General features: G+C 41.8%; 1 protein-coding gene across 3 annotated transcripts in view; it reads left to right on the top strand.

Moving 5' to 3' along the window:
- Nucleotides 1-19,746, top strand: part of LOC115095720 (putative neutral ceramidase C) — a 149,808-nt gene that overhangs the window by 34,264 nt on the left and 95,798 nt on the right. For all 3 annotated transcript variants that reach the window (XM_029609793.1, XM_029609792.1, XM_029609791.1), the window contains exons 5-6: nt 10,120-10,296; nt 12,990-13,117. In XM_029609793.1, the coding sequence (XP_029465653.1) occupies nt 10,120-10,296; nt 12,990-13,117 (305 nt within the window). The remainder of the gene's footprint in view (nt 1-10,119; nt 10,297-12,989; nt 13,118-19,746) is intronic.

Below are 19,746 nucleotides of genomic sequence, written 5' to 3'. Positions count from 1 at the left end.
CCTGCCCCTCAGAGCCCCGTAACATACTGCTGGTAAAGCCCTGCTCCTCAGAGCCCCGTAATATACTGCTGGTAAAGCCCTGCCCCTCAGAGCCCCGTAACATACTGCTGGTAAAGCCCTGCTCCTCAGAGCCCCGTAACATACTGCTGGTAAAGCCCTGCTCCTCAGAGCCCCGTAACATACTGCTGGTAAAGCCCTGTTTCTCAGAGTGAACTTCATTTACCACTACAATTTGTTGCCTCCCTCTCAAACAGTTTTTAACCCAATCAGTCACTTTAGGGCCCATAGCAAGAGAGCTTGATTTATTTATAGAAGTTGTCTGTGTAGAACCATGTCAAAGGCTTTAACAAAATCCTAGTACATTTCGTCTAGTCTCTCTTCTGAACCAGCTCTCTGGTAACCCAACTGAAGAAACTGATCAGATCTGTACGACAAAACCACCTCTTGGAAACCATACTGCCTCAGACCTTGTAACCCATTGGTTTCCAGAAACTGCACTATCCTCTTTTAGCAATGATTCCATTAATTAGCTCACCACAGAGGTCAGACTAACTGGCCTATAGTTCCCAGCCTCCTCTTTACTTCCAGTTGTGTGATAAGGAACCGCATCTGCCTGTCTCCAGTCCTCTGGAAGTACTCCTGACTCTAAAGAAGCAATGAAATGGTAATGAAGCGGAGCTTCCAGAACTTACTTAAGTTCCCGTAAAACTCTCAGATGTATCCTGTCCGGCCCCATTGTTTTATCAACTTTACGTTTAACTAGCTCCTCGTGAACACAGTATTTTAAAATCATTTGAAGTTTACCTCTCTTCCAGTCTTATTTGAGTTTTCTGAGGTCCTACTCTTGGCCCACTGAAAAGAAATATTTGTTTAGCAATTTTGCTTTTTCCTCATCAGTCTCTGCTTATTTTTAATCCCACCTCTGAGTCTCACAATGTCATTTTTGCACTTCCTTCTATTACTAACATATTAAAAAAAAAAAAGTCGTTTGCCCATTTTACTGAATTTGCTATTTTTTTCCACTTGTATCTTTACATTCCTGACAACTTACCTAGCTTTGTTTAGCTTTTACAGATTTTGTCGCCTGTCTTCCTCTTTCTGCGATTTCTTGCAGTTTATGAATGCTAACCTTTTTTTTCCTTACCTTTCAGCTGCTACTTTAGAGAATCTGGCGGCCTCTTTTTCCTCTTTCCTTTATTTATTTTCCTAACAAGATGGTTAGTTGTCCTTACAAGATCTCCTTTTAGTTTTGCCTACTGCTCTTCTACTTCCCCCAGATTTTCCCATCCCACTAATGACTCCTTGAGGTACTCTCTCATTTTAACAAAGTTAGTTTCCTGAAGTCTAGGATGCTTGCCTTCGAATGAACCTTCATTGCCTGTGCTCTAATATGAAACCATTCTATCTGGCGATCGCAGCAAAGATGATCATCCACTATAACATCAGAAACGCTGTTCCCACTGGTATTACCCCCTTCCTTGTGGGTTCCATTACCAGTTGGCAGAACAGTTCTCCCTGCAGAGAATCCAGGATCTCCCTGATTCTAGAAGACACTGCAGCTGGGACGTCCCCATCAACATCTGGCAGATTGAAATCCCCTAGCAATAGCAGATCCCCTTTCACAGCAATTTTGTGAATATCCTCCATTAAATATTCATTTCTTCTGTCTGTGATGGAGGTCTGTATATTACACCAATATTAATAGATGTTCCATCCCTCTTTCCAGGTTTACCTACAGTGCCTCCTTCTTACTTTGTAAATCGTGCAGTTCTAATGTTTGATATTATCTTTTATATATATTTATTTATTTATTTATTTAAGGTTTTTTTATACCGGCATTCAAGAACTCGTTCTCATCATGTCGGTTTACAGAAAACAGGGGTGCAGAAATATAACCAAAAACAAACACTCCTCCTCCCTCCTCCCTTTTTTCCTACCCTATCCTTCCTGAATAGATTGTAGCTTGGTATAACTACATCTCAGTCATGGTTTTCCATGTACCATGTTTCCGTGACAGTCAGTACATCCAAGTCAGCCTCTTCCATGACTGCTGCTAGTTCTGGGACTTTACCATACTAAGAACATTGGTGTACATAGCTTTCCAGGACATATGTTGTCCTTTTTTCCCATTTCTAGATTTCACCCCCTTTCTCCTCCTCTCTCATTCCCATTTCCACATTTTTTTTAGTCTTCCTCTCATCCTCTATTTATGTATTTATTTCAACTTATATACCGGTATTCCAGTGTAATCATACCGGTTTACAACTTTAAAACAGGGTAAAATCAACATAAAAACAGCCAAAACAATAAATAATTCAATACATACTGTATTCTAAAATGTATCTGTAGCCAGTGCAGATTTTTTAAAACAATGTAATGTAATCATATTTTATCAAATCAGTCAATACCCTTACGGCTGCATTTTGTAGTAATTGCAATGGGCGGAGAGTACATTGAGGTAAACCTAGCCAAAGTGCGTTACAATAATCTAACCAGTCCCAACTCATTCCTTTAGTTTTTCTTTTGCTCTACCTTCAGTCCCTTTTTTTTGTTTCTTTCGCCTTACCCAGCCCTCCGATACTTATTTATTTTTTTTAATTTTTAATTTATGCATTTTCAGAATAGAAACAAAATTAGTTTGATGAACACAGATACAATAATATTCCTTTAGAAATACAAATTAACATAATATTTTATCTGCTAAGCACAAGTAATAGTGGGAGAGTAGGTGCAATAAAGTGGTAAAAAAAGGAAAAATAAAGGGAATCCGAATTTCCCCATATTCTAAACAATTGAAATAAGAGATATAACCATCTGGTATACATTCAAACTACCTCCGGGCCCAGTGCCCAAGTTCTCTTGGGTATGTGAATCTAAGAATGCTCGGAGCTGTGATATTTCAAAGAAGACGTATTTATGATTTAAATATATTATCTCACATTTACACCGAAATTTAAGAATAATTTTACCCCCTATAGCTTCCACCTCTGATCTCAGTCCAAGGAATTTTCTCCTCCTTTTCTGGGTTGTTCTGGACAAGTCAGGGTATATCCATATCTTCTCTCCATGAAAAAGTGCTGTACGATATCGCATAAATAATCAAAGCACTGCGTCTCGGTCAGATGAAAAAGAGAAAGTAACATGCAATGTTGATCTATTAGATATTACCATTTCAGGTGTTGATTCAATTATGTCCATCAGATTCAATGATACCTCTGCTGGCTTAGTTCCAGTAACAGTATTAACTTTTGAGGGAAGATAATAAACCTTAGAAATAACTGCAATTGCTTGTTGAGGCATTTTCAGAATCTGTATAAGGTATTCTTTAAACATGTCGTATGGTGATATTATTTCCAATTGTGGGAAATTTAAGAATTCTGAGATTTAAATATTTTAAGGCATTCTCAATGCTTTCAAACCTTTTCTCATTAAGAATATCTGTCCGAGCAAATCTTTGTTGCCAAGTTTCTATATTTCCCATCCGTGTTTCCAGTTGCTCCAATTTAATATTATTTGTAGAAATAGAAGATTCAATATTCACAAAACGTTGGTTGAAGTCCAGTGTTATTTTAGTCAGATTTACTATTGCCACCTCCAACGATTTTATGGCAGTCCATAAAGATTCTAGCGAGATTTCTGCAGGCTTCTCCAATGAAAATATACTGCTCCTTGCAGACTCGGATTCCACCTCACCCGCTACAGCCTGGATTCCTCCTCTCCTCTCCTCTGCCAAAGGTCCCAGATTATCAGAGTCCCTGGATGTTACCGAGAAAGAAGGCCTCACCTGAAATAAGGAATCAACTTTATCTCGTTCAGCTCCACTGGAAATTTCAGGTATTCCTTCTTCTTCTCTGCCGGTTGAAGAAATCAAATGTTGAGGTGGAGGAGGAGTGCGTGGAGCGCCGGGGCTCAAAGATATTTCGGCCAGTAGCGCCGATACCCGCTCTGTGTCGGTGTCTTCAGCGGCCTTCTCTACCGGCAGGATCCCAGATGTTGGCACGAAAAATGTTGGTATCCGCTGCTGTGATGTCTCCGGTAAGGGAGATGAAGTCGATATCTCCCTTACCTTAGCCTTTCGCTTGATGTGCGGCATTTTGTTGCTGCAATTAGAAGAGGAAATATAGCAAAGATAATCGAATGGAGAGCACCTCTTTCGCGTTTACCTCATAGCGCAGCCATCTTGCTCTCCCCGATACTTATTTTACTTCTTCCCTCATCATCTTGTTTGAGAGCAAGCTGGAGAAAATAGCCAATAAGTGGGGTGAGTCCCAGGTTCCTTGGTTGCCAGAGGATAAGAAACAGATGCCATGCTCCTTCAGCATGAGATCCAAACATTTTCGACCTACAGAGGAGTGGCCTTTCAGAGGGCTCAATCTTTGGGTAGGTCTCAGTCCTTTCGTCCCGGGCAGTCCAGACAGGGTGCAGGCTTGGTAGTGGAGCCCTCCGAGCCTCCCAGTGAAGGTGTACTGACTCACCCCCGGGAACAGGAGATAGGGGGTCAACTCTCTCTGTTTTATTGGAAGTGGGTCGAAATCTTGTCAGACCAGTGGATTCTGGAGGTGATACATGATGGCTATGCGCTGGACTTTAGCAGTTTCCTCTGCACATGTTCATGGTGTCTCGCTGCAACTGTCTGCAGAAGAGACAGGCAGTGGTGTACATTATCAAAACTCCTCAGTCTGCGGGCTATGGTTTCAGTGCCCAAGTGTCAAAAAAATACGGGCCTATATTCCATTTATTTTGTTGTGCCTCATCCTGTATCTCAAGGTCAACCATCATTTGCTTATGATTCATTTTCACATGGAAACCTTGTGTTTAGAGATAATGGCAGTACAGTCAGGGAGTTTCTGAAGTTTCTGGATTTGTCCGAGGTGTACCTGCATATTCCCATCTGGCAACATTCTGTTCGCTTTTTTGACCACCACAGCACACTGAGCCGATGATTTCAATGTAATATCATATCAACTATGACGCCCAGATATTTTTCAAGTGTGGTAACTCCTAATATGGAACCTAACATCGTGTAACTTCAATATGGATTATTTTTCCCTATATGCGTCATCTTCTACTTGTCCATATTATATTTCATCTGCCATATGGATGCCCAATCTTTCAGTCTTGCAAGGTCCTTCTGCAATTTATTACAATCCACTTGTGATTTAACTACTCTGAATGATTTTATGTCATCTGCAAATTTGATCACATCACTCATTGTACCACTATCCAGATCATTTATAAATATATGCACTGGTCCAGGTACAGATTCCTGAGGCACTCCACTATTTACCTTTTTCACTGTGAAAACAGACCATTTAATCCTACTCTCTGTTTCCTGTCTTTTAACCAGTTTGCAATGCACAAAAGCCTTTCATGATGGACTTTGTTAAAAGCCTTCTGAAAATCGAAAAATACCACATCTGCTGGTTCAACTTTATCCACATGTTTATTCATCCCTTCAAAAATATGTAGCAGATTTGTGAGGCAAGACTTCCCTTGGGTAAATCCATGTTGGCTGTGTCCCATTAAATCATGTCTATCTATATGTTTTGTTATTTTATTCTTTAAAATAGTTTTCATGATGTTTCCCGGCACTGAAGTTAGGCTCACCAGTCTATAATTTCTCGTATCAACTCTGGAGCCCTTTTTATATATCGGGATTTCATTGGCCATCTTCCAATCTTCAGGTACAATGGATGATTATAATGATAGGTTAAAAACTACTTGTAATAGGTCTGAAATTTCATTTTTTGAGTTCTTTCAAAAACCTGGGGTGTATATCATTTAGTCCAGGTGATTCGCTATTCTTCAGTTTGTCAGTCTAGCCTACTACATCTTCCAGGTTCACCATGATTTGGATCAGCTCATCTGAATTGCCACCCTTGAAAATGGTCTCTGGAACAGTTATTTCCCCATTTTCAAATCAATGGTGCCACCGGCCAATTTTAACTAATATGAAATCTTTAGCCAAGTATATATGTGGGCCCCTTACTCTAAGGGTCTGTATTATAACACAGACTCTAATACGGTGTGGGGTCAACTTACTTTAATTATAACATCATTTTTTAAGATTTTTGTTTTTATGTTAAAACTTATTATTACTTCCCAGTCTCAGTCAATTGTTCATTATCGCTTTTACCGCAGTGTTCAAAGATACAAGAGGAACAATAATACTCATCTGCTCCAATCTTGGTTGATCTCCAGACACGAACGTGTTTCGAACAAAAAGTCCTGCTTCATGGGGTTTCCTTCAGTATCTACTTCGAAAAGTGTCTTCCAATGTTGAATGATGCGATTTTCACCTTCATATCCTCCTGGCTTTTGTGTTCGTCTTAATTCCACGCCAGCCCCTTTGAGCCGCGTCTACTTTTGGAATGGCATACTGCACAAAGTGATCCTCTTATACCCTGAAACCGGAAATTACGTCACCGAAGGCATCAGTCTCCTTTCACGTCCGGATCGTCTCTCTTAATATCCAGTATTGCCGCCTCTTCATCTTTTGAACCAAAATTATTCCAATGGATTTCCAGACCTCCACTATCCTCCTCGATAGTCTTATTTCACGTCGGCTTCTTTGAATGTTTCCTCCACGTCATCAGTCACGTCGGCTTCCTTCACAATATAGACCACCATCGCGTTCATCTCCAAGTTCTCTGTCACGTCCTCATCTTTTGGAGGAGAGTAATCTCCAATGTCCCCTTTCACGTCGTCACTTCTACCTTAGGAGCGATGAGCACCTGAATTATAGATCTTATAACCCGTCACTTGACCCAATATCCTTGATCAAGAGCCTCTCACTCATCTTTCAACCAGCAATCACGTGGCTTGTCCTCCATTAAGATTAAATAAAATCCATATTGAAAACCCCTTGTTACAACCCATTATTTCATCACATAACGGATACCTCAAAAATCAGAACTTTTACTTCCATACCATCAGCATGCTAACAGTGCAGGGTCTCTCGTACAGTATTCAATCAATCAGCGCTAAGTGAGGGAATACCAATTGATCTTCTCGTTTAGTCCAGACGGATCCACCAGTAGATCCAGAATTGTTCGCGCATATTTAAGCGCAATTGAATGTCTCCCCCACGTGGGCCACATTGCACCTGTTCTAAGACTAGCCATTTCAAATCTGTGAAATTATGATGTAATGTAGCACAGTGTTGTACCATTGGTGCTGTTACTTTCTCAGTCTTTGTACAACTTCTATGCTCGATTAATCTTATTCTGATCTTACGTTTAGTCTGACCAATATATAACAGATTGCACGGACATTGAATGGCATAGATGACCCTTTCTGACTCACAATTTGTGAATCCATTTAATCTTAAGACCTTTTCTGAGTTTGGCACTTGCCACTGTCTCCCTGTCACTGCCAGGGCACACATGTCGCAGTGGCCACACACCTGGTGGCCACCCGATGGCTGGGGCACTATTTTAGACGCAAACGTCGATTTCACCACCATATCCCTGATGTTTTGGCCCCTAAAAAATGCGAACCTCTGTCCAGTCTGAAATATCGAATGTAAGGTCAGTACATGCCAATGAGTCCTAATAATATTAATCAGTGTGCCAGCCTGTTTGGAATATTGGAGGGTACATGTGGTATTTTGTGAGAACGGGCGTTGTTGATATTGTAATAACAGTGTCCTATTGGCATATAGGGCCCTCTTATATGCTTTTTTAATGATCGCTCTCGGATATCCTCTATGGACAAATCTTGCTGTCAATTCTGATGCTTGTGTCCGGAACTCTTCTATGGATGAACAAATTCGCTGCAATCTCAAAAACTGAGAGATGGGTAAGCCATTCTTTAAACCCAGGGGATGAGCACTGGAATATTTTAAATAGTTGTTCCGATCCATCTTTTTCCTGTATAAAGTTGTTTTAATAGCATCCCTGCCTCGTTGAATGAGGATATCCAAAAATGCAATAGACTGTAGATCAAAGTGTGCTGTGAATTGTAAGTTCTTATTAACTGTATTCAGCCAAGTCAAGAAAAGGTTCAAGTTGTCTACAGATGACACCCAGATAAAAAATATGTCATCTATGTATCTCTTGTATAGTTTCATATATTGAAACCAATGGGAGGGATACAGTATTTGTACTTCAAAATCAACCATGTACAAGTTAGCAATATCGGGGGCAACTGTAGCCCCCATTGCCAGTTATTTCTCCAACATCCTCTTTAGAAAACACTAAAGCAAAGAATTTGTTTAGTCTTTCCGCGATGGCCTTATCTTCCCTAAATGCTCCTTTAACCCCTCGATCATCTAACAGTCCAAGTGACTCCCTCACAGATTTCCTGCTTAGGATACATTTTAAAAAGTTTTTGCTTCTTCTGCCAACTTCTTTTCAAATTCTCTTTAGCCTGTCTTATCAGTGTTTTACACTTAACTTGCCAATGCTTATGCTTTTTCGTATTTTTCTTCAGATGGATCTTTCTTACAATTTTGGAAGGAAGATCTTTTGACTAAAATAGCCTCTTTCACCTTACCTTACTGGCAATTGTTTGGCTTTCCTTCTATCTTTATTAATGTGTGGAATACATCTGGACTGCACTTCTAAGATGGTATTTTGTAACAATGTCTGTGCTTGTTGTCCACTCCTAACCTTTGTAGCTGCAGCTTTCAGTTTTTTAACTATTTTTCTCATTTTATCAGTTTCCCTTTTGAAAGTTTAATGCTAGAGCTGTGGATTTACTTATTGTCTCCCTTTCAGTCATTAATTCAAATTTGATCATGTTATGATTACTATTGCCAAGCAACTCCACCATTGTTACCGCTCTCACCAAATCCTGTATGTCTCTAAGAATAAAATCTAAAATAGATCCCTCTATCATCGATTCCTGAACCAATTGTTCCATAAAGCTGTCCATTTAAATATTCACTTATGACGTTAGTAATCAAAAGCAGTACGAGTGGAGACGACACAAGCCTACCAACAGTCTACAAGTATGCGGCGCCATTAAGTGTATGGAGCCGTCAAGTGCATAAGTTTTATCTGTTTCACATTAAGATACATGTGTACTGCAGATGGCTTTTGATTCTCAGGTTAGGGGGAAGGGAAGTTCTCTTGCAGGCCGCTCCAGTTTCGGAGCGGCCTGGGAGGGAACAGGGGAAGGCAGCATGCTCGGTGTGTGCAAGGTGCACAATTGTGCACCCCCTTGCGCTCGCTGACCCCCGATTTTATAACTTGCACGCACTTGCATGCACAAGTTATAAAATCGGGTGTACCTCTTAAAATCTACCCCAAACTGTTTAAATAAATAAATCCTGCATAGTAATTGAGGAAGAGGCCCAGAATGAAAAAAGAGTTGTTCCGAAGTTTCTGAGGTTATAACTAGCCATTGGGGTTGGATGTGAGTGACTGGAGGGGTATTGGAGGATGTCAGCTCCATGTTTTAGAATATGGAAAGATGGGAGAGAAGATGCCGAAGGTTGACAGGAGGACAGAAAAATTGGCTTTCTGAGGTTAATTGAGGATTTAAGCTTTAGATCCTACATTGTAAAGAGGAGAAAGTGATGATAAGGGACAAGAGTATAGATTTAGATTCTGTTCAAGTGAAGTCTAAAAGATTTGTACGTTAATCCTAGAGGTACCCAATATGTTTTAGTAGTGGATATTTTACTCTGACTGTGTATCCCATGAGTTATGAGTGTTGAGAACCTAAATACAGTATCTGTCCTATACTAAATTGTACCATGATTGGCTGACTCCATCTGCTGGACGGGGGGCATAACCCACCGTCTGGACTGATCCTGGTACGTACAGGGAATGGTGTGACTCTGTTCTGAGACTCTAGTATGTCAGCTCTTATAGAAGGGGATTTGGTTCATGGAGGGGAGTAAGGTCAAGGTTCTCCCTGACTAGTCAAGGGAAAGTGATCTACCCCTCTGTTTCTATCCGGATCCACTTCACCATGTGCATGGCCCAACATTTTGAACCCATTAAATAGATTTGAATTTCTGTACACCATGATACAGAGACAGTGCCTCTTTTCATTTTATGTAACATGTGGTGTTGGGGGTTACAATTATACTTTTTCTTTAATTTTTAAGAACATCAGTGCTAAATGTGGTGCTATGATATTTAAAAATATATTTTCTGTTTTATTAAGGTAATGAAGCAACTGAAAACTAAATATGGTGACCTATATCGACAAGACAATGTTATTCTGAGTGGTACTCACACTCATTCAGGACCTGCCGGCTATTTCCAGTACACTCTTTTCTTGATCTCTGGCAAGGGATTTATCAGTTCTACCTTTAACAACCTTGTCAATGGGATTACAAAGGTAGGAACATATCAATAGTATTCATTAACATTTTTTCATTGATATAAAAACACTGATGCTGGGTATTCACAGGTACAACTGAACACATTCAGTTCACAGAAATTAGGGTTTAGGTTTTGGGTTCAGATTCACCAGTCCAACATACAAAGTTCCTATTTCACTTTCCTCCCAATTCTCAATCACATTCTTATACTAAAGCTTAAGGATTTACAAGTGTTTTCCTTCTTTTAGCATTTATGAAGTTACTGTTGTCATCAATCCTTTTTCTATTCTGGGCTTATCCAAAATGACCACATTTTATCACTTGAAAATTCACATGACCCTAGGGGATAAGCAAAATAAATTAGCAGAGGGGCAACCCCCCTCCAACAATCATCTCACTCGCCCCGTCCTCATTTACCCTCTTCAGTTGTTCTTTTCTCTTAATCTCCATCCCTTCCAGAGGGCCTCCTCTCACAACCTCTGCCTCTCTAGCTGATTCCTTCATAAATGGGCCAGCTCCGCTCACCTTCCCAGCCCATCCGCATTCTCTTGGAGTGGAGAGAAGATCTGCTGGGGATGTCAAAAAGAGCTGAAGGGGGTAATAGAGAGGGGATGGGCTGGGAAGGTAAGAGTTGCTGCAAGATATGAGGGGGATCAGCTGGAGGGGCATAGGTTGAGAGAGGAGGTCCTCTGGAAGGGGGGATGGAGGTTGAGAGAGAGGAACAACTGGAGTGCATGGAGGTTGAGAGAAGGTTTCAACTGCAGTACAGGGAAGGTGAGAGTGAAGTGATAGTTGGAGGGGGTGGGGGGTGACAGTGGAGGAAGAATGCCTCCCTGCTGATTTGTTTTGCTCATCCTTTGGAGTCATTGAATTTTCAAGTGCCAAAATAGGGTCACATTAGCTAAACATTTGGGAAGTCCTGATTTAGGATATGTGTAGAGAAGGAGAGAAAGGAGTTGAAGATGACCCCAAGGTTACAGGCTAGGGACTGGGAGCATGACAGTATTATCCACAGGAATAAAGAAGGAAAAGGGGAAGTGAGTTTAGCGGGCAGAGATAAGGAGTTTTGGCTTGGCTATGTTGAGTTTAAGGTGTTGGTAGGACATCCAGACAACAATGTCAAATAAGCGGGCTGAGATCTGGGACTGAATTTCTGATGACATTTCTGGTGTAAAGAGGTAGATCTGGGAGTCATCAGCATATAGATGCCATTGAAAACCATGGAAGGAGATCAGCGTACCAAGGGAATTGGCATACAGAGAGAAGAGAAGAGGGCCCTGGACAGAGCCCTGAGGCTCACCAGTTGATAGTGAGATAATTGTAGAGGACAATCCACCAGAGGACACACTAAACATGCGATGGTAGAGGTAGGAAGAGAACCAAGACAGAATGGAGTCCCAAAATCCAAGTGAGGACAGAGTATCATGGAGTAGGTGGTGATTCATTAGTACAATAACTCTGGATTGTCCACTGTACTCTTCAAAACATACTCTGAAGTGCCCTCTCTAGAGCATGGTCACAACTCTCTGTGGGGCACTAACACTAGGGGCTCAAATTATAGGGTTTACCTTTCTCTGAAATGGTACATCCGCCTTTCCCCAGCAAGATGTTCACCTCCACAGGCCACCCAGCCTGTAACCACCAGCAGCATCCAGCCGCTCACTGGGACCACCACCACAGCCCACCAAGGAGTCCCCTCCATGTAAGCCCACCAAGGAGTCCCCTCCATGTGACTGAACCCAAACACATGCATATACACAGGGTACACAGCATCGCAGTAACCCTCCAACTAGCAGATTCCAACACATTACCTCAAAAATTAACCATAGCTTTGGTAACTCTGCCACCCCCAAAGTGCGGCAATCACAAAGCAATCCACGAGGAGGGAGGGTTGCAAGGAGCCACGCTGGAAGGAATGGGGTGGCAACACCAGGTACCGACCCTTATAACAGCCTCAAAGGGATCCTGCCCTATTCCCTTGGTGCACTGGGGCACAACCAACCAGGACATACCAGTGTCCTACATGATTCAAACCCCAGAGCACCAAGGTTCAAATCTTAACTGCCGGTCCGCCCCTGAGGGCAGGAGTGAGTGGACATCGCTGCTGCCCTTTGAACCTTGTGTACCCCCATGGATGGGGTAAGTGGAGGCTGGGTGGGGCCTCAGCAATTTTTTCTGGGGAGTGAGGGTTGGAGGGGTCCGGGGAGGCCTCGGCTGTGCTTGGGCTAGTCTAGCTGGGTGAGGCCTGAGCCCTGGCGTTGTCTTTGCAGGTAGGAGGGGGTTGGAGGGCTTCAGGGAGGTCTTTTATATTTTACTGAAACACAAATACTTGAAAATTTTTAGGTATTTTCATGCAAGGCCACTTTCATTTCGGACGTGCAATACATTAAAAAATGAATTCACACCCCTAAAATATAATAATAGTAGCAGTAACCTAGTCTACCTACAGGAGCTAATTACTTTTTCAGTCAGTCCACATTCCAGCACAGGAACTTTTTATTAAAAGGTAGAAGAATCAAGTTGATGGTTATCTGTCCATGAAACAGGCATATTAATTTACTCATATATATTGTATATATATATATATATATATATAGTCAAAGAATTAATAAAACTAACAAATGACAAATAAAAGAATTAATAAAAACAATAGTCCATTCTAAACAGGAGAAAAACCCTTTTACTTTCCTATTTTATTTTCAATTTTCAGAGTATTGATATAGCTCACCAAAATATGAAAACAGGAAGAATCTTCATCAATGAAGGTGATGTAGAAAACAGTCAAATTAACAGAAGTCCTTTCTCTTATCTACAGAATCCAGAAACTGAGAGGAGCAGGTGGGTAATAATGAGAAAATGATTGTGTTTGATCAGAATCAGAATGGCAGTTGTATTAGAAATGATGCTTATTTACACACTGTGCCACAATCCCTGATGGACGGGGTGCGTACTTGGCAATTGTTGGTTAACTGACTGAGCCATAATTCTCTATCCAAGAAAAATTATTATAATCCTAAGATTATTTGTTTGTTTTTTACAATTTACAGGGCTTATTTGTCTTTTTGCTCTTTTTTCAAGGTCTCCTTCCCCAGACAGCGAATTTGAGAGGGTCTGTGTCAGGTTGGAGGGGAACCTTCTCTCAGGCACAGCCTTAGCATTGCTCTTTAGTTGACTGGAGCTGCCGGGTTAGTGGCAGCCCGATTTCCATCCCTTCCTGATAGGAGCTGTGAACTTAGATCTTCTGCACCCTAGCGCCCAGTGCTATTGCCTGAATCATAGGACCAGCCCCAAGTTACAATTTTTAAAAGCCTTTTTCACACTATCTATTTAAAAACAAGTAACTGGCAGAACTATTATGGCAAGATAAGCCAATGAGATAAGTGCATATTTATCGGTTTTAATGTACCTCCCTACTCTATCCTGTATACGGTGGGAGACTTGGGGAGGAGGACAGACTGCTGTTGTGTACCTAGAGAACCAGGTTAGTCAGTGTCCATACAGAGTTGGAGTTCCAGGAAAAGTCTTTTATTCAAAATAAACTTCTTTAGTTGAAGTAATCTCACAGATAGTACATTTAACTCAAGAAGCAAGCAAAAAACAAGACAATTCTTTTCTTGACCAATTCTACCTTCTCCTTGGAGAAATCAGGTAATTGACTGGAACCACTGCTGGCCAGAAACATACACTAATAGGAACAGGGGAATAAGATTAAGGAGCTTTATAGTTCCTAGTAGTCTGGTTCATAAACTGACAAATTTGTTGGGGTATTGGTGGGATTTGAACCAGAATCTGGCTGGTGGGAAACCAATGCTCCACATACAGAGCCATAGAGTGGCTTAAAATGAGACAGTCTCAGTCCATTATTCACGCCCCCCTGGATCTGGATTGGTCCTAAGGGGTAGTTGGGAAAGTTCTAGATTTCTGGCACATTGATAGTTGAGGGCTGGACTGTGGGAGCTGGGATATGGAGCTCCATTGCCTTCGGTTGTGCTCTGAATTGGGACTGGAATACCAGCAGGGTCAGTGCAAGGGGATTTGGTGCCCCAGGCGAGCCTTCTCCCTTGAGCCCCCTCCCCTCCCCCCGGGTTGCACCGCCACCCCCTGGTCTCGGCCTGACTCCTACCTCGTTCTCGATCACGCCCGCTGACTGTGATTTTCTGGGTCGTGAGCAGGTTGGGCACTGCTTGCGGCCCGCCAAATCTCCACTCCTTTTTGCCACTGCTTGCAGCCCCATATGACTCGCACCCAAGGGTCTCCGGCACCCAGGGGCCAATGCATTTGTGTGCCTCTCCAGCATCCCCCCCCGTAATCTTTCTTGTACTAATGCTTAAGGTCACAGAAAATCTGTGGTGTTTCTAGACAGAACTTGGGGGGAGGGGAGCCAAAATGACATTTCTTCATCACACCCACCTCTATGGCATGGATTCTGCTTTAAAATTGGTTATAAAAAAAGTGTATTAATAAAAAAGTCCAAAGGGTCTTCTGCGTAATTTTAAAAAGCTGGCCAGTTTCACACTATAAAATTATTTGATAGCTTCATTCAACTAATTCTATATGGCTATGAGAGTGAAATCTGGAATATATAGGAAGGGACAGAATGTCAATATAAATTCTGCACCTCCCCAAACAATGGAGCTTGGATGTTTCCCTTACAGCTCATCATACTAAAAGATATTTTCAAATTCTGGTGTCACCTCACAGTAACAGCAGCATAAACACCTTCCACTGCCAGACACAAAAAAGACACTCAAATCTATACTGCAGTCCCATCGTAACATAAAAGTAATAACACTAAGGACTCAAACAACAATAACCCTACCTGTGAATAAGCAAGGGTAAATATTACACTGGGTCCTAGGATAACAATACACCACCTACTGAGGAAACAAAACAAACCCGATTGCTATAGATCCCTATAGAGACACTACATGCTAGCAGAATCTCTTATCATGCTCACACACACAGAGCAGAGACAGACCCTCACCAAATACAGAATACAAAATAAAGGAGCACAAATTAGAAAAAACTGAAATGGAAACCCCAAGAAGCCAGACTCTGTGTATTAACAATGGAAAAACAGAACCACCATTCCTCATAAAACAAATAAAATCAAGAAACATAAAGCATCAGTTATAATAGTAAAACCATACTAATAAAAGAATATTTTAAAACTACTGATAAATAGAATTTCTATTAATTAAAATCATATACATTTTTTAAATTTCCCAAACACCAATAAAATATTTCAAAACAGCACATATATCAAATAACATCCAATAATTAAAACTATTAAGGATTTTAAAAAGCCCCTGATGTCCATTCATGGGAGCTCTTGATTTCCAGTCACCCTGATATTGTTGAGGATTAGGAGGTTATCCCCTCTCTCTCACACATACTCGCATGTCCATTCTCTCTCACACATACACTATCATATACATACACATTCATGCTCTTATACCCAACCATAACTTCTCGCTCTCACAGAACCAGTTCTGGAAATCCATAAAATGGAGGAAGGATGGATAAAATTCTTCCCCAGCAGAAATAAGAAAAAGGAGAAAGAAATAGGAACTTAAACAGAATGCTTCAGCTTCCTTCAAAATGAAACTAAAAATCCACCCTGACTGCAGCAGGCTCTGCTATTTATATCAGAGAGGGCAGCAGCCTACAAGGGAGAGCTGAACACCTGGTGACTTGTTCCTAACACAAGTATACTGCCTATATGAATTTTTGAAGATATCAAAATGACTAACTAGGGATCTTACAAGACCCTACAGAAGTTAACTGTTGTAGCGATCCTGCATTTCCTTCCATCAAAGGTCCGGTTCAGAGTTTTTGTGACCTCTTCTAGAACTCATGCCTAACTCTCTCTGCCACCGGGAAGGGGTGATTACAACAGAAACATAAAATATAATGGCAGATAAGAACTAGTTTGGATTCAGATTTACTTACCTGCCTTTCCAAACCTGAGCTCAAGGTGAATTACATTCAGGTATAGTAGATATTTTCCTGCCTGAGGCAATTGAGGGAAAAGTGAACTTACCCAAGGACACAAGGATAGTCAGTGGAAGAAGTAGAATATGGTGCCTGACTTCCTGCGTTCTCAGCTGACTGCTCTAACTGCTAGGCTAATCCACCACTCGTTTTGCTTCTGTTTGCAGTACCAATGAACCCATGTTGTTATTGGACACTACTTTTTAGGCATGATTTAGACATCTTTTAATGCTTTAACCTCGAGGGGTATTTTTTGTTTTGTTAGTTTGAAGAATGGTTATGTCCTTAGAAACTTAAGTTCCAATGCAAAAAAATGCACAATGATGCATTAGGGGTGCAAAACTCCAAGGGCGAAGTATGTGATAGAGGGTGAGATGCTGATGAGAGAAGAGAAATGTAACCTCTTTTTCATGGTTTTCAATGTTCCAAGGGGCACACAAAATAAATTTATTCCCTGGGGCTGCTTCCACTGGCTCTTTGTCCCCTCTTACTTGTCCCCAAGTTGTGGGTTCTTTCTGTGGGGGTAAAAGCAGTCCTTCTTGGCCCAGGGGGTGGTGTGAATTTCCTTTAAATGAGTGAGTCTGTCAGTGTTCCTACAAATGTGATATGGTGTTGCTGGGACAAACAGTCTGGACACTGCACTGGGTGTTCAAATAAAATTAACTGATTCTTGTAAACATTCAATGCTGTCTCTGGTTCTGGGTATGTGTCCTGTCTCTCAGGCTCCTGTGAAGTGGCTTACTATTTTTTTGCTTTGTGCATAAGTTGTCCCATTGGGCTAGGGAACTCCTACTGGTGAAGGGATCCTCTTTATCCCGTAAAAATCCTACCTGAGTCCAAATGTTCAGTTTCTTGTACCTAGCCTGTGTCCTGGTCCCTTGGCATGGAAATCTGATTGTGGACAAGTGCAAGGTGATGCATATAGGGAAAAATAATCCTTGCTGTAGTTACACAATATTAGGTTCCATATTAGAAGCTACCATTCAGGAAAAAGATCTAGGCATCATAGTGGACAATACATTGAAATCATCTGCTCAGTGTGCTGCGGCAGTCAAAAAGCAAACTATTAGGGTCATTTATCAAAATGCTATAAGGCTTTTTCGCATGCGTTAAGGGCTTATTGCATGTGAAAAGCGCCCTTAACGCATGCGAAAACGCCTTTAACGCATGTGATAGCACCATAATGTATGGTGCGATGCAAATCCGTTTTAGCTACACCTTTTTCAGTAGCGTTAAGCCGTGCGATAGCTTGCATTAAGGCTTTATCGCATTTTGCGATGTGTTCTCAAGTGCCGGTTTTAGTAGTTTTGAAGCGCCCAGAGCACCAGCCTAGGTATTTATATCTCTATGGGAGGCCCACCTAGTAACTCGACGTGAGGTTTAGGTATTAGTGTAGGGGTTAGGGGCCACTTTGACATTCAAAGTGAGACGTACGAACAGAACAATGCTCTCTTGTGAAGATTTGATGACCTTCGGAGTGAGGGAACTCACTCAAAGATGAGATTTCTGCAATGTTCTCTCAACCTAGCTTGATGGACTCTCTACCTGGGTAACATCAAGCTAGGTTGAGAGAACATTGCAGAAATCTCATCTTTGAGTGATTTTCCTCACTCCGAAGGTCATCATATCTTCATAAGAGAGCACTGTTCTGTTCGTACGTCTCACTTTGAATGTCAAAGTGGCCCCTAACCTTGTAAATAGTTATATGTTTTACCCTACATCTCCTATATTTTTATGCCTTATAATTGTAAAACGTTCAATTTTATATCTGTATTGTCACATGTTCATTGTTTCACTGTAAAGCGCTTGTTTGCTGACTTTTGTTTAATATGAATCGATGAGATGTTCCCAACGTTCATCGGTATATAAAAACTTCTAAATAAATAAGTAAATAAATAAAATAAATACACTAATAACTAAACCTCAGCTCGACTTACTAGGTGGGCCTCCCATAGAGATATAAATACTTATCTAGTGTTAGGGTATTATTGCTAGGCGCTTTCTCTCTCTCTCTCCCTCTCCCTCCCCCCCTCATTGGCCCTGATAGTAAACATGGTCCCCCCAGTGGATGTATGTAGGAAATACCACAATTCTGGCACTTAGCGCTTCGCATAGGTATTAGTGCAAATTGCGATAAACTGCCTATTCCATAAAACATGCCCCTTTTTCTATCGCATGCGATATTTAGTGCATTTTGATAAATCCAGGCCTATGTTAGGAATTATTAGGATAGGAATAGTGAATAAAATGGAAAATGTCATAATGCCTCTGTATCGCTCCATGGTGAGACCGCACCTTGAGTACTGTGTACAATTCTGGTCGCCGCATCTCAAAAAAGATATAGTTGCACTGGAGAAGGTACAAAGAAGGGTGACCAAAATGATAAAGGGGATGGAATAGCTCCCCTATGAAGAAAGGCTGAAGAGGTTAGGGCTGTTCAGCTTGGATAAGAGATGGCTGAGGGGGGGGGGGGGGGGTGGGGATATGATAGAGGTCTTTAAAATCATGAGAGGTCCAGAATGGGGGTAATTGTGAATCGGTTATTTACTCTTTTGGATAATAGAAGGACTAGGGGGCACTCCATGAAGTTAGCAAGTAGCACATTTAAAACTTGTTAACAATTTTTTAATAAATATTCTCTGTATTTGACTATGGAAATATTTTTTCCTGCTTCTTCTGTTTTATGTAAACCGGTATGATTTGCATTTTAATGTAAGAATGTCGGTATATAAAAATTATAAATAAATAAATAAATAATCAGAGAAAATTCTTTTTCACTCAATGCACTAAGCTCTGGAATTTGTTGCCAGAGGATGTGATTAGTGCAGTTAGTGTAGCTGGGTTTAAAAAAGGTTTGAATACATTCTTGGAGGAGAAGTCCATTAACTGCTATTAATCAAGTTGACTTAGGGGCAGATTTTATAAATCTGCGTACACGCGTACTTTTGTTCGCGTGATTTCAATAGATACGTACGTAGCCGTGTGTATCCATTAAAATCCGGGGTCGGCGCGCGCAAGGCTGCCCAAAATTGGCAGCCTGTCTCCGTTCCCTCCCCTCACCTTCCCCTCCCCTCCCTTCCCCTACCTAACCCACCCGGCCCTATCTAAACCTCCCCCCTACCTCTATCCCGAAAGTTATGCCTGCTGGAAGCAGGTGTAACTTTACGCGTGCCGGGCCGGCTGCCTCGCTCCATGTTCCGTTCTGGGGGCTGGTCCAGGGGCCACTGTCACGCCCCTGGAACGTCCCCAGGCCGGAACCACGCCCCCGGACATGCCCCCGAAACGGCGCGTCACTCCCGACACGCCCCCGAAATGCCGCGTCGCCCCCGAAATGCCGCGTCACTCCCGGCACGCCCCCGACACGCCCCCCGACATGCCCCTCCATGCAAGTCCCGGGACTTATGCGCATCCCGGGGCTTGCGCGCGCTGCCGAGTCTATGCAAAATAGGCTCGGTGCACGCAGGGGGGGTTTG

The sequence above is a fragment of the Rhinatrema bivittatum genome, chromosome 7, assembly GCF_901001135.1.
Source record: "Rhinatrema bivittatum chromosome 7, aRhiBiv1.1, whole genome shotgun sequence".
NCBI lineage: Eukaryota > Metazoa > Chordata > Amphibia > Gymnophiona > Rhinatrematidae > Rhinatrema > Rhinatrema bivittatum.
The sequence above is the reverse complement of the archived record's forward strand: the minus strand, read 5'-3'. Positions and strand labels throughout refer to the sequence as shown.